Genomic DNA, 13,967 nt, shown 5'->3' on the forward strand with positions numbered 1-13,967 from the left:
AAAATTATTGAAGACAATATAGACAATACAGAGCGATCTACTTCAAAAAGGAGTGAAGCTTACCATTTACAGTACATGGCAGAATTGAAAATGACTGAATCGGAATCGAAAAGCAGTTACGAGGAGCAATTTACAACAGCAACACTAACACCAACGCCTAAGGACCAGTATCCCATCGGCCTGTCGAGGGCATTCGATAGAACTTTATCCACATTACCGAGTTATGATCAAATGAAAAGAACCAATAATTTACCAGATTTTCACGTGAAAATAGTTATTGTAGGTGATGAAGGTGTCGGAAAGACTTGTCTACTGATATCTTACGTCCAAAGGGAGTTCCCAACGGGTGATATACCCACTGTATTCGAGAATTATGTTACAGATTTTGAAGGACCTGACGGGGAAGTTGTTGAGTTAGCTCTATGGGATACAGCTGCGCAAGAGGACTATAATAGGTTGAGGCCGCTTTCATATACAGATGTTGATATACTTCTGGTTTGTTATTCTGTTGCTAACCCTACATCTTTGAAGAATATCAAGAGGAGTTGGATTCCTGAAGTTAAACATTTTTGTTACAAGACGCCGGTTATATTGGTTGGCTTAAAATCAGATCTCTATGATTCCAACGAGAATACAGACACTCTTGTGGACCCAAAGGAAGCAGAACAGTTAGCTGAAAAGCTGGGTGCATTAGCTCACCTTCAATGTTCGGCCAAGACGAGGCAGAATGTAGAGGATGTGTTTACCGTTGCAATAAGAACGGTTCTAGCGGGTTCATTATATGCAGGGAAGCATTCTAATACAAACTCTTTATTGAAGAAAACACTACTAAGATATTCTGGCAAAAAGAAAGGTCCTACCCCAACTGGAATTAAGGAAAGTAGTAGTACAGATACGTTAGATAAAGACGAAAGGACTAAGAATCCCAAATGTATCTTAATGTAAATACATGAAATGGTGTTAATATTCTTCTTTATTTTGAGAGGGTTGGTTACTGTCATTTTCTACATTGAAATTGTCTGCTCCCAACAGTTTACTCTTGTTTCGCAGTTTAATAATTAATTACCCTATACTTCTGATTATATTTATGATGCCAATAAAAATTAATATATATTCCATTTTCTTCTTTGTCATAGATTCTAGAACGAGCATATATAAATTCGTTGCTGTTCGTATTATCCTGTCCCCACTTGATAAGATGGTGTGATTCGGGGTTTTGTTCCTGTCACCGTTGCAGACTATAATTTCATTAGCCGCCGAAATGTTTTTTTGTCATGGTCTACGTCCTCGAAAAAATTCGATGAGCTGAAAATTCGAAAGGACAATAACAAAAATCTGAAAGATGGAAAATAATATGGAATGCTCTTTCTAATACCGTTATTTCATGAATATTTTTAAAAGAGGGTCACTTCAAACGTTCTTGAAATTATCTTTTGCACCAAGACCAAGATTTTATCAACTTCCCATCTCAACAAGAATGTCTACGGAAACCGTTCCTAAGAGAACTATAACATCAGAACAACCTGCTCAAAAGGCTAAAAAGATTAAGCTGAAAAGATACAAAGCTAAGAAAGTGGATCCTACATCTCCATTGGGTATCTTACAACTGGAAATCGATGAATTACTCGCACAACACAATCTGAAGCGCGACGATGTTCAAAATGACATAACTGCCATTCTGAACGATTTCCCTAAAGTTAATGGTCCCATTGCTTCAAAGTATCACCGTGAGGTTACAGATGTCAAGATCTTGGCTTTAACTTCTAACGGTGATGGGTTAGCTATAATTTCCAATCCTGTGGAGACAGAGAAGAAACAGATCGTAGTGGTACCGTTTGGATTACCTGGCGATGTAGTGGACATCAAAGTTTTCAAGACACATCCTCATTATGTGGAAAGTGACCTGTTGAATGTGAAAGTGAAATCGCCCATTAGAAGAGATGATTTAATAAAAGATAGGTATTTTGGTAAATCATCTGGTAGTCAATTCGATTTCTTGGAATATCAAGAACAATTAAAGATTAAGAAGAACACTGTTTCGAACGCCTATAAGTATTTTGCACCAAGGTTATTAGCAGATAATTTGTTACCTCAGATTGGCGAAACTGTCGCATCACCATTACAATATGGATATAGAACCAAGATTACCCCACATTTCGATATGCCCAGAAGATTAAAGACTTTGGAAGTTAGACCACCACTTGGGTTTGGTCAGAAGGGGAGACCACAATGGAGAAAGGAAACTATCAATGAAGGAGGCAATGCTTCTATTTTGGATATTGAAGAGTGCGCCTTGGCAACCGATATAATAAATCAAGGTCTTACGAATGAAAGAAAGAGATTTGAAAAAGAATTTAAGAATTACAAGAAAGGTGCAACTATTTTATTGAGAGAGAATACAATTATATTAGATCCTTCTAAGGAAGTGGAAGAGCAATTAGAAGAAGGTTCAAGAGATGAAGATGGGAAGATAAGTTACATACTAGTGGATGACAAGGAGCATGGGGTGAAGCTTGCAAAGACTTGTGTTACCAATCCGAGACAAATAGTAACGGAATATGTGGATGGATACACATTCAAATTCACATCCGGTGAGTTTTTCCAAAACAATAATTCTATCTTGCCAATTGTCACCAAGTATGTGCGTGAAAATTTACAACTTCCAAATTCTAAAGAGGGTGAGCCACGTTACTTGGTTGATGCATACTGTGGTTCCGGGTTATTTAGTATATGCAGTTCTAAGGGTGTTGATAAGGTCACTGGTGTTGAAATATCAGCTGATAGTGTATCATTTGCTGAGAAGAACGCCAAGGCCAATGGTATTGAAAATTGTAAATTCATTGCTGGTAAGGCTGAAAAGCTTTTTGAATCTATTGATACACCAAATGATAAAACATCAGTCATCTTGGATCCTCCAAGAAAGGGATGTGATGAGTTATTCTTAAAGCAATTGGCTGAGTATTATCCTGCTCGTATTGTTTACATATCCTGTAATGTACACTCACAGGCTAGAGATATGGAATATTTCATAAAGGAGACCGAAAAGGGTAAAGATTATAAGATTGAAAGTTTGAGAGGATTTGATTTCTTCCCACAAACTCATCATGTAGAAAGTGTATGTGTGTTATCTAGAGTTTAGTCATAAGTAATAAATTTCTACCTATCTGCCAAGTAAGATATTACAAATGTTTCAATCAAAAGAAGCAGTCAAATACTTTTTGAGCCCAGACACCATTTGGTAAACCCATACATTCAAAAAAATATAGATTTCCAATTTTATTGCTTTCCATCAATTTTTTTTTGGAACAGTGAAAGTTTACCCGAACAAGTGGAAAATTCGAGATTAACAATATTAAAAATAATGATAGATGAAGTAATACTAGTACCATTAAATTTGCCAAATCTTCAAGAATAATAACAAAGAAAGACAAGCCAATATGGAAAACGATAAGGGTCAATTAGTATGTGATATCATGAAGGAAATTATTGAAGATGTGATAGGATAGTTTGAGAATACAAGGAAAATTGGTTAGAAGGACTACCGTTCCCATTCCACATGTGTTAATAATACCACTGAAAGCAATAAATGAGATACCGTGAGAGCAGCTTTGTTGTGGAAAGGACATTATTTTTGAAGTTTTCATACCAGTGAAAGTTGCATGAAATGGAAGCAAGAATGCGGGCCCAATAATTGAATGCTAAGAAAGAATGATAGGAACCAGGACAGGAAAAAAACGCACATATTGTATTAAACGCCATTAAGTTATCCATCGATTCATTAATCTTGAAACGAGATTCAAAATTACTAACAAGAGCAATATTTAACTAGGTCGAACTTTATGTTCCAAGAAAGTGTTCTGCTACCAACAGAATCATCAAGGCTGACGATCACGCCTCTGTTCAAATCAACATTGCCAAGGTTGACGAAGAAGGCCGTGCCATCCCAGGTGAATACATTACCTACGCTTTGTCCGGTAACGTCAGAGCCAGAGGTGAAGCTGATGACTCTTTGAACCGTTTGGCTCAAAACGACGGTTTGTTGAAGAACGTCTGGTCTTACTCCCGTTAAGAGGATAGTGGCGCTAGTGCGCTCGTATTAATTTTTACTTAAGACTACATACATCTCACCTTCCGCATACGTACTAGGTACTATCTATATTAGGTTATAATAATTGTGTCATTCCCTGACGACGTCTCTCTCTGTGTATATACATCTGTGTAGTCCCGTCCACTGCTGTGTTGCGGATCTGCTGTGGATCTGTCACAGTGTAACGTTGTTTCCCATTTGGGTCGAGTGCTGCCAACAGAGTAAGGGGCAACCGACCGTTGACCGTATCCGGATGTGCTCGGTCCATGTGCGGGGTGGTCTAGGGACAGACACCTTAACTTGGCGGGGACGCAACAAACTGTCAACACACAATCAACAGCTTCTTGAACCTCTGTCAAGCACCGCTAGACTATATAAGCCCTCAGGAGGCCAGGTACCGTTGCTTGTTTCTGTTCTCACTACCCGCTCTCTCCATTGTTCTCGCTGCTCCCTTCGATATACCTCCATCTTGGCCTCAGAAATTCACTGAAGTTGCTGCTACTACCCAAACAATAAGAAAACAGGTCTCGCTATGGGTCCCAAATTAGCTATCGCCACGTTATTGTACTCTGCAGATTATTTACCAGGGGTATTCACTCTTGGTTATAAGATTAATCTACTGTTGCAACAAGCTCGTGTACAGGATAAATTCACAACATGTTTACTGATTACTAAATCGCTTTACCAGGACGTTCTTTGTGAACAAACTAAATTCCTCCTTTCATCTCTATTCTCTGAAATAATTCAAATTGATGCCTTGAATCATACGAATTTCATCATTGCCAATAATAATGACAACTTGACCCTTTTGCAAAGACCAGAATTATCATTCACCTTAGTGAAAGCTCGTTTATGGGAATTGACTCAATTCGATCAGGTATTATACTTGGATGCAGACACCTTACCCATGAGTAATGACTTCCTAACCATCTTCCATCTAATGTCAGAACAAAAGCAAAACCAACTTGGTGCTGTCCCCGATATCGGCTGGCCCGATATGTTCAACAGTGGTGTCATGATGCTTATACCAAACAAGCAGATCGCTTCCGAACTGCAATTGTTCATCGTTAATGAAGTATCCATCGATGGTGCAGATCAAGGTATCTTGAATCAATTCTTTAACCCCAATTGTGCTCCCGAGGACAAGAGATATGCATTCCCAAGAGAATGGGTAAGATTACCATTCCTTTTCAACGTGACGACCCCTAATCATGGATATCAATGTCCACCCGCTATGAAATACTTCTCTGATAGAATAAAATTGGTTCATTTCATTGGTACTAATAAACCTTGGAGAGTTGGTTTTGAAAATGAATATGCTTATCAATGGAAGGAAATGCATGATGAATTCAATGAAGAGTTTGTTCCAGCCCATCAATTGGCTAATTTCCATCTAAATGATGAGCACTTTGAGGACAATTCTCAAAATGTGCAAGTGCAACCAGAGTATCATGAAGAATTTAATGATAATAACGCTAATGATAATAACCAGGATTACGTTCAAGAAAGCAATGACTATATTAATAATGATAATGACAATTACACTAATCCACCAGAACCAGAAACTGAAAACCAATACCAGCCAGAACAGGCACAGCAACAACAACCCCAAGAGCAAGAGCAAGAACAGGAGCAAGAGCAAGAATATCATGAACCTGAGCCACCAAAGGAACCACTTCCCCTGGATTTCAAAGAATGGTTGACGACCTTCATTAACAAGGATGTGCCACGCGAAGATGTACCTATCGATGAAATCCCCGAGGATTCAGCGACAGAGGATATTGAAGATATGGAGGAAGAAGTCATTGATACCGAACAGGTTGAGGAAGATGTAAGAGAGGATGAAGTGCAAGAAGAAGAACGTAGAATAAGAAGTCCAACACCTGAACCGGTAGTTATTCCAGTTGAAGAGACTGAAATTAAGCCAGACGAAACTGTAAAGTCCGTTGTTGATTCTGAAGACAAAAAGGTTGAAACCTCTTCCTCTACCACAAACGATAAACAAGATAAAGAAAAGGAAGAGGAACAGAAAGGAGATGATGTTCCTAATTTCAAGTTCGACTGGGAAAGTACAGATTATCTTTCTCATGTTGAAAGAAGCTTCCCTGACAGCATTTTCGAGTATTCAGTGGAAGAGTAACGAGCTCATGATATATACCATTTTGGATAAATGAATTGATAAATTTTATAAACATAATAGAAATATGACTTTACGTAATCAAAAGTATCAATTGCAACGAATATTATTATTATTTTGTTTTTCCGTCGCCAAAAACGTCAGCGACCGTAAGGAGTGCGTGAAAAAATTTTCTTGAAAAAATAACGTTGCTTGGGGGAAAATCAATGCTAGTCCTACCATCATCACTCACTACAAGTTGAGACCTTAATGGGATACTTTTTATACAGCATAGATTTTAACTCGTCTTGAGATCTTATTATATCTTGCTTTTATTCTAAAATCTGTAAGAGTAGTGACTATATAAAAACCACCCAATATGTCCACTGAAGGTATTACTGATATTGAAGAATCTCAAATCCAAACCAACTACGACAAGGTCGTCTACAAGTTCGATGATATGAACTTGGACGAAAAATTGTTGAGAGGTGTTTTCGGTTACGGTTTCGAAGACCCATCTGCTATTCAACAAAGAGCTATTATGCCAATTATTGAAGGTCACGATGTCTTAGCTCAAGCTCAATCTGGTACTGGTAAGACTGGTACTTTCTCCATTGCTGCTTTGCAAAGAATTGACACCTCCATTAAGGCTCCACAAGCTTTGATGTTGGCCCCAACCAGAGAATTGGCTCTACAAATTCAAAAGGTCGTCATGGCTTTAGCTTTCCACATGGATGTTAAGGTTCACGCTTGTATTGGTGGTACCTCCTTCGTTGAAGATGCTGAAGGTTTGAGAGACGCTCAAATCGTTGTCGGTACTCCAGGTCGTGTTTTCGATAACATTCAAAGACGTAGATTCAGAACTGACAGCATCAAGATGTTCATCTTGGATGAAGCCGATGAAATGTTGTCTTCTGGTTTCAAGGAACAAATTTACCAAATTTTCACCATGTTGCCACCAACTACTCAAGTCGTCTTATTGTCTGCTACCATGCCAAGAGATGTTTTGGAAGTTACCACTAAGTTCATGAGAAACCCAGTCAGAATCTTGGTTAAGAAGGATGAATTGACTTTGGAAGGTATTAAGCAATTCTACGTTAACGTCGAAGAAGAACAATTCAAGTACGAATGTTTAACTGATTTGTACGATTCCATTTCCGTTACTCAAGCTGTTATTTTCTGTAACACTAGAAGAAAGGTTGAAGAATTGACCCAAAAGTTGACCGCTGATGACTTCACCGTCTCTGCCATCTACTCTGATTTACCACAACAAGAAAGAGATACCATTATGAAGGAATTCAGAAGTGGTTCTTCCAGAATCTTGATCTCCACCGATTTGTTGGCTAGAGGTATCGATGTCCAACAAGTTTCCTTGGTTATCAACTACGATTTACCAACCAACAAGGAAAACTATATCCATAGAATTGGTAGAGGTGGTCGTTTCGGTAGAAAGGGTGTTGCTATCAACTTTGTTGTCAATGATGATGTTGGAGCTATGAGAGAATTGGAAAAGTTCTACTCTACTCAAATTGAAGAATTGCCATCTGACATTGCTACTTTGTTCACTTAAGCGAAGTACTATATGGAAAAGGTCAATTGTCTTCATACATTAAAACTTGTAAGTCGTACTTTATTTTCCACCAAAACATATAAACACTCTTTATTGTTTTTAACTAGATAATTTGTAAATTGTTTCTATATCCAAATCGAAAATTCAATATTAAAAAGTATGTGTAAATAAATGTTGTATACTATGGATGATTTCTTTGACTATGCAATCCGAATTTTCCTCCCAGTGAAATTTCTCATTATGACAGAAATATGTACGAAAATTTTTCAACTCATCACTAGTGAATACTAAACCAAAACTTTGAAGAAGAGCAATTCTATTGACCTAGTCTCACAAACAAACCTCACCAAACTGGACCAAAGATGCAAGCCTCTCTTGAACTTGATCAATCTAAAAATGGTCTTCCGAGGAAAGCACTAGTCTCCTTGATAGCGCATTGCGAAACCGATCCCAAATTATCTAATGATAAAGATATCCAGGTGGTGATAAACACAGGAAAGAGGATGGGTCTTAAAAAAGATTACATTCCAAGAATCATACCACTAACATTTTGCAAATTGTATAAACCAAAGGATCTTAGAATTTTGCTAATCACCAAGGATCCATCCACATTATATAGGGAGACACTAGAGAAGGATGAAGCTACACATGAAATGTTCAAAGAGATAATAACTGTTAAGAACCTCAAACGTCGTTTTAAAGGTGCCAAGTTGAATCATTTATATAGAGAATTTGATGTCATTGTCGCTGATTATAGAGTACATCATTTACTTCCAAATATCCTAGGTAGTCGATTCTTCCACGGGAGTAAGAAGATGCCTTATATGATAAGAATGTCCAAGGCTGTCAAGGTGAGACGTCAAAAAATGGAGGAGGAATGTGATCCGATATATGTGAGAGCTCAATTAAGAAGTATATGTAAGAATACCTGCTATGTTCCAAACGATGATAACTGTTTGAACATCAAAATTGGGGAGATCTCTAAGCACAGCGTTGATGAGATGATATCAAATATCCAGGACATTGTTACTTTCCTTTCTGATGCAAGTAAGAAGCCTCAAGGTGGCGTTATAAAGGGTGGAATTACCTCCATGTTTGTGAAGACCAGCAACAGTGCCAGTCTGCCCATTTACGAGAAACCTGAAGCAGGTCCCATTGCACACGAGGATGAGGAATACGAGAGCTTGAGACTATGATAGATCATATAATAACATGTATTATATATATAACGTCACGCCACCGTTAGCTAATTTATAAATAGAATGATTTGCCATTGTCGTATTTAAATACGTAACGTTAGAAAAAATGAATGGCGGCAAAATCGAATCGGTTTGAAATTTCCCAAAAAGACCTAGTAGTGAAACTTTTCTGACCATTGTGTCAAGTTGTGACGGGGATAAATTAGCATGGTGAGGTCGCATATTTACCGTCTCATCTTTCTTCTGGTGGTAACTGCGGGACTTGTGAAGCTCAAATACGGCAATCAAAGAAGTAAACTGGAAGAGGAGCTCTTTCGGAAGTCCAGTACTTCTATTTCCAGGTTTGATTCAGTACGAAGGCGAACATTTATAGGAAGACCAAAATTATCCACAAACTCCTACGATGATAACTTAATGAACGCTAAGATGGAAATAGCAGAAACTGGGAGCCAGAAAGAAAATGCTACCATTTTAATGTTAGTAAGAAATTGGGAATTGGAGGAAGCATTGGGATCGATGAGATCCCTCGAAGATAGATTTGATAAGCATTTTGCATACGATTGGACATTCTTGAATGATGTTCCCTTCAGTGATGAATTTATAGACGCAACAACCGCCATGGCAAGTGGTAAAACTCAATATGCATTAATTCCCGAAGAGGATTGGAACCGCCCATCATGGATCAACGAAACATTGTTCGAAGAGAGGTTGAAAGTAATGGAAGATAAAGGTGTACTATATGGTGGTGTCAAGTCGTATAGAAATATGTGTCGCTTTAATTCTGGGTATTTTTTCAGACAAGACATTCTTAAGGGATACGATTATTATTTTAGGGTGGAACCAGGTGTCGAATATTTTTGTGATTTCCCCTATGATCCATTCTATATCATGAGGAAGTATCAAAAGAAATATGGCTTTGTGATAACAATGTATGAATACGAAGATACTATTCCAACTTTATGGGAAAATATAGAAATGTACCTTGACGAAAACGAGCAAGATATTGATATGGAAAACAATGCTCATAAGTTTTTGACAGATTCAGAAATAATTGGGAACCAAGTAAATATAATTGATTCCAATACAGAATACAACCTTTGCCATTTTTGGTCCAATTTCGAAATTGGAGATTTAAATTTCTTTAGAAGTGATAGATACAAGAGATATTTTGAATTTTTAGATTCTAAAGGTGGATTCTATTACGAAAGATGGGGTGATGCCCCAGTGCATACAATTGCAGCAGCATTATTATTAAATCGAGACGAAATTATACATTTCGATGAAATAGGATACAAACATGATCCATTCTATACATGTCCAAGCGCTTACTATATGAAATTAAAACAAAGATGTGTCTGTGATCCTCATGGAGAATACAGCGTTGACTTGAATGAAATAAGTTGCTTACGGAAATGGTGGAAGAATGGGAGTGGGAAAAGATTTCTCAAATATGAATAGATCAAAATCAATGAACCAGCATATATAGATAGATTACTTCATTTTTTTATTTTTTATTATTTTTTCATAAAATCTATAACTCAATACAACGTTTCCAAGTTTGACAGTTCCTTTAGAATTCTTTCCAATTCATCGTCAGATATTTTGTTATTAAGACTTGGAACAAGAGTCTTTGCTTCATCTGCTGTATCACACGCCAGGGATCCCAATTGAGCCACTTCAAATGGGTGTAATCCTGTACTTTTCAACAATTGAATTACTGCACCAACAGTTTCTTGATCTCTAAATCTTGAGAAATTGGTCAAATATTCCAAAGTATTCTTTAAATCCTTATTGTTCCCACCTGTAGTTTGTTCCAACAGGACATCTAATGATTCTAGTTCCTTTTCACGGGTCTCTGTGTGCATGAAATCTTCATCTTCTTCATCGTCATCCTCGTCACTTTGTGCCTCATCCACCATGTGTGAACTGTCAGTTTGGTTAATATGGTTAATGGCACCTGCATCGTCACTGTCGCTATCGCCTGATCCCTTGGTGGAGTTATTGTGTATATTATTACTTTCATTCTGACGCTGTTTCCTCTTTTTTTGTTGTATACGCTGAGATTTCTTAAACGCCTTTCTTCTTTCCACTAAGGCTTCTTTGATAATTAATCTTGCCTCACTCAAGTTCAATGCGATCAGTTCTTCCTCTTCTCCTTGATGGTTGATTTGTTTCAATTGGAATTCATGTCCCAATTGTAATGTTGCAGCATTCTCTTCCTCTTCAATCTTCTTCAATCTCCTTCTAGAAGTCTGGAACGTAGATGTCGAAATATTCATTATGTACCCAATAACGCTGTTACCTATACTATCAAATAACTCACTTCCTATCCTGTATGACAACTGATAAAATGGTATTGACAAATATATTAATTTGAATTATTTCGAATTACTAAAAATTTCGATCGTCCCACACGGCATCATTTCCTTATAATGAGAAGTGATAGATTGTCATTTAACCACAACGTTTCTGATCCAGGAAGAAGAACATTACCATCATCAGAGTACCACGGTCTCTATAGCAGAGTATACTATGAGTCAAAGCCGCAACACCACAAAGGACCCTCTATTGGCCAACTTAAATGCATTCAAGAACAAAGTGAAGACGGCGCCAGTGCTTCCCACTCCCAAGGTAACATCTCCCAAGAAGCCCACCACAATAACGATAGATGGATCTTCACCAAAGAAGAATAATAAGAAGAGGACGGTCATGCAAAGAGAGGTCATGGAGATTTCATCTGAGGATGATACTGAGAATGAGAACGTTAAATCTGGAGAAACTCCGGGGACGAAGATTGAATTAGATATTGATGATTCTCCATCTAAGAAAGTGAGACCCGGTTCTCTGGCCGCTGCTGCATTACAAGCTAGTCAAGATAACATAGGGAAGAGCCATGATTCTTCCAAATTGTTATGGGCTACAGAATACATTCAGAAGAAGGGAAAACCCGTTCCTTTGAATGAATTATCAGATTACTTGTCTTTACAACCTAGTGATAAAATTTTGGATTTACTGAAAAAATTGGATAAGATATCGTATGATGATAAGAAAAATGCATTTAAGTATGTGTCTACGTATGATGTCCATTCTGGGTCTGAATTGATAGCCCTATTGAGATCACAAGTTACTTTTAAAGGTATATCATGTAAAGAATTGAAAGATGGGTGGCCACAGTGTGATGATACTATTAATGAATTAGAAGAAGATAGTAAGATATTGGTGTTGAGGACGAAAAAGGACAAGACTCCAAGATATGTTTGGTATAATAATGGTGGTGATTTAAATAGGATTGATGATGAGTTCGTCAAGATGTGGGAGAACGTCCAATTACCACAATTTGCAGAATTACCAAGAAAGTTACAAGATTTGGGGTTGAAACCGGCCAGTGTGGATCCAGCAACGATAAAGAGACAAACGACAAGAGTGGAAATAAAGAAGAAGAAACAAAGAAGAGGGAAGATTACAAATACTCATATGACTGGTATCTTAAAGGATTTCTCTCATAGGGTATGAAATAATTATTGCATGTTGACTCTAAGTCTTTGATTAAGGTCTATAGATATGGTTATATAGAAAAGAAAAATTTGTAGACCTAACGTTAAATTACCTTATTCAGTATTTTCTTTAATTGGAATGAATTATTTTATTGTTTACTATACAAAATTGTTATTCTTTATATGCGGGTGTATATCATTTATTTCTTTTCCTTCTTTTTCTTATCCTTCTTCTTCTTCTTTTTATTTTCACCATCTTCATCCTTATGATGACGTTTCTTGGATGGTTTCTTCTCACTTTTAGCTGATTCACTCTCCTTTACATCAAAATCTTCGGCGTCATAACCAGTAGCGAAATGTCTCAATATTAAACCTTCCACTTTGGGAACATCCTTACGAGGCACCTTAACTTCCTCTAACTTGATATCCGGTATGGAAGTATTTTCACTAATCGTGAAAACTTTATCGAATTTTTTAAAGTTGGGGCTAATGGATAATGATTCTCTGTCCTCTGTAGGTATTAACAGTTGCAAATTACTGAACTCATCGCTATTTTTTGCTCTAGAAACAGAGTACTTCTTCTTATTAAGTTTTATTATAGCTTCATCATTTGTCGATTCCGGAACGGACAGAGTTTTTAAACTGGAAAGATCCACATTGCTGGGAAAATTCAAGAGCCAGACCTCTTCATTATCGCCCTTTGCCGTCTTAAACTTCTTCAAATGGGAAACCTTCTTGTAATCGGATGGTGGAACAAAGTCCAAATTGATATTTTCGTCTTCAGAAGAGTCAGATTCTGAATCGGAAACAAAGTCCTTAGATAGCGATACTTTAGCCATTGTCAGCGTATATATATGGTACCACTTAATTGCCTATAACTACTAAGTTGTGAAGCTAAATCTGTCATGAAAGGCCTGTTATTCATCAATGAGGTCAAAACCTTGCAAAAAAAAATTTCATTTGCTTCGATGAGCGTCACCCGGATGGGATCTTCAGTTAACAACGAGGAGAATACAGGACTTCAAGCAGTTGCCTGACGAATATCAAGAAAATATTTTATGTAATAGCTATCATATGTGGATTCAATGCTATGCCTAATTGAGCTGGTTTCGATATGTTTCGCTTGGTAGACGTTGTGTGCTTTATCCTGAGAAGCCCTAACTGAAAAAGTTTTCCAGTCTTGAAATTTTTCACTGTGAAAAAAAATTAAGCGAGAAAAACATATAAAAAGAACAAGAGAAACTCCTGTCATTGGCAATCGTCTCTTCTCTAATCTTTCATACAGATCAGAAAGACAAACAAACAAGCAAACAAACAGACAAACTCAACATGAGCAAACACAACAATGCCACTCAAGGATGAGTGGGGAATAATAAATACAATGATTCAGTTCAAAAAACCAGGATAAACATGTTTTTGCTATCTGGCATTGATGATAATGGTGTCTCTTCTTTCCCAGTCCGATTCGACCATGACGACACGGGGTTCTATCACGCTTTTA

The 13,967-nt window shown here is 37.4% G+C and overlaps 10 protein-coding genes across 10 annotated transcripts; 8 read left to right on the top strand and 2 right to left on the bottom strand.

The window, feature by feature from the left end:
- Positions 1-75: 75 nt before the first annotated feature.
- Positions 76-945, top strand: RHO4 (Rho family GTPase RHO4; the record flags this gene model as incomplete). Its single annotated transcript, XM_003675216.1, has 1 exon — positions 76-945. One exon carries the CDS (start codon positions 76-78, stop codon positions 943-945), a length of 870 nt encoding a protein of 289 aa, XP_003675264.1.
- Positions 946-1,384: 439 nt separating this feature from the next.
- On the top strand, positions 1,385-3,139 carry TRM2 (tRNA (uracil(54)-C(5))-methyltransferase; the record flags this gene model as incomplete). The annotated part of the gene is made up of 1 exon (XM_003675217.1): positions 1,385-3,139. One exon carries the CDS (start codon positions 1,385-1,387, stop codon positions 3,137-3,139), a length of 1,755 nt encoding a protein of 584 aa, XP_003675265.1.
- A 298-nt stretch (positions 3,140-3,437) lies between these two features.
- Positions 3,438-4,069, top strand: RPS21A (40S ribosomal protein eS21; the record flags this gene model as incomplete). Its single annotated transcript, XM_003675218.1, has 2 exons — positions 3,438-3,461; positions 3,830-4,069. The coding sequence occupies 2 exons, from the start codon at positions 3,438-3,440 to the stop codon at positions 4,067-4,069; spliced, it is 264 nt and encodes an 87-aa protein (XP_003675266.1).
- Positions 4,070-4,619: 550 nt separating this feature from the next.
- Positions 4,620-6,227, top strand: GLG1 (glycogenin glucosyltransferase GLG1; the record flags this gene model as incomplete). The annotated part of the gene is made up of 1 exon (XM_003675219.1): positions 4,620-6,227. One exon carries the CDS (start codon positions 4,620-4,622, stop codon positions 6,225-6,227), a length of 1,608 nt encoding a protein of 535 aa, XP_003675267.1.
- Positions 6,228-6,582: 355 nt separating this feature from the next.
- On the top strand, positions 6,583-7,773 carry TIF1 (translation initiation factor eIF4A; the record flags this gene model as incomplete). Its single annotated transcript, XM_003675220.1, has 1 exon — positions 6,583-7,773. The coding sequence occupies one exon, from the start codon at positions 6,583-6,585 to the stop codon at positions 7,771-7,773; it is 1,191 nt and encodes a 396-aa protein (XP_003675268.1).
- A 362-nt stretch (positions 7,774-8,135) lies between these two features.
- Positions 8,136-8,969, top strand: UTP30 (Utp30p; the record flags this gene model as incomplete). Its single annotated transcript, XM_003675221.1, has 1 exon — positions 8,136-8,969. One exon carries the CDS (start codon positions 8,136-8,138, stop codon positions 8,967-8,969), a length of 834 nt encoding a protein of 277 aa, XP_003675269.1.
- A 210-nt stretch (positions 8,970-9,179) lies between these two features.
- On the top strand, positions 9,180-10,430 carry KTR2 (mannosyltransferase KTR2; the record flags this gene model as incomplete). Its single annotated transcript, XM_003675222.1, has 1 exon — positions 9,180-10,430. The coding sequence occupies one exon, from the start codon at positions 9,180-9,182 to the stop codon at positions 10,428-10,430; it is 1,251 nt and encodes a 416-aa protein (XP_003675270.1).
- An 80-nt stretch (positions 10,431-10,510) lies between these two features.
- RPB4 (DNA-directed RNA polymerase II subunit RPB4) lies at positions 10,511-11,251 on the bottom strand (the record flags this gene model as incomplete). Its single annotated transcript, XM_003675223.1, has 1 exon — positions 10,511-11,251. The coding sequence occupies one exon, from the start codon at positions 11,249-11,251 to the stop codon at positions 10,511-10,513; it is 741 nt and encodes a 246-aa protein (XP_003675271.1).
- A 253-nt stretch (positions 11,252-11,504) lies between these two features.
- On the top strand, positions 11,505-12,485 carry TFA2 (transcription factor TFIIE subunit TFA2; the record flags this gene model as incomplete). The annotated part of the gene is made up of 1 exon (XM_003675224.1): positions 11,505-12,485. The coding sequence occupies one exon, from the start codon at positions 11,505-11,507 to the stop codon at positions 12,483-12,485; it is 981 nt and encodes a 326-aa protein (XP_003675272.1).
- Positions 12,486-12,666: 181 nt separating this feature from the next.
- On the bottom strand, positions 12,667-13,305 carry RPA34 (DNA-directed RNA polymerase I subunit RPA34; the record flags this gene model as incomplete). Its single annotated transcript, XM_003675225.1, has 1 exon — positions 12,667-13,305. The coding sequence occupies one exon, from the start codon at positions 13,303-13,305 to the stop codon at positions 12,667-12,669; it is 639 nt and encodes a 212-aa protein (XP_003675273.1).
- Positions 13,306-13,967: the final 662 nt, after the last annotated feature.

The sequence above is a fragment of the Naumovozyma castellii genome, chromosome 2 (genome assembly GCF_000237345.1).
Source record: "Naumovozyma castellii chromosome 2, complete genome".
Taxonomy (NCBI): Eukaryota; Fungi; Ascomycota; class Saccharomycetes; order Saccharomycetales; family Saccharomycetaceae; genus Naumovozyma; species Naumovozyma castellii.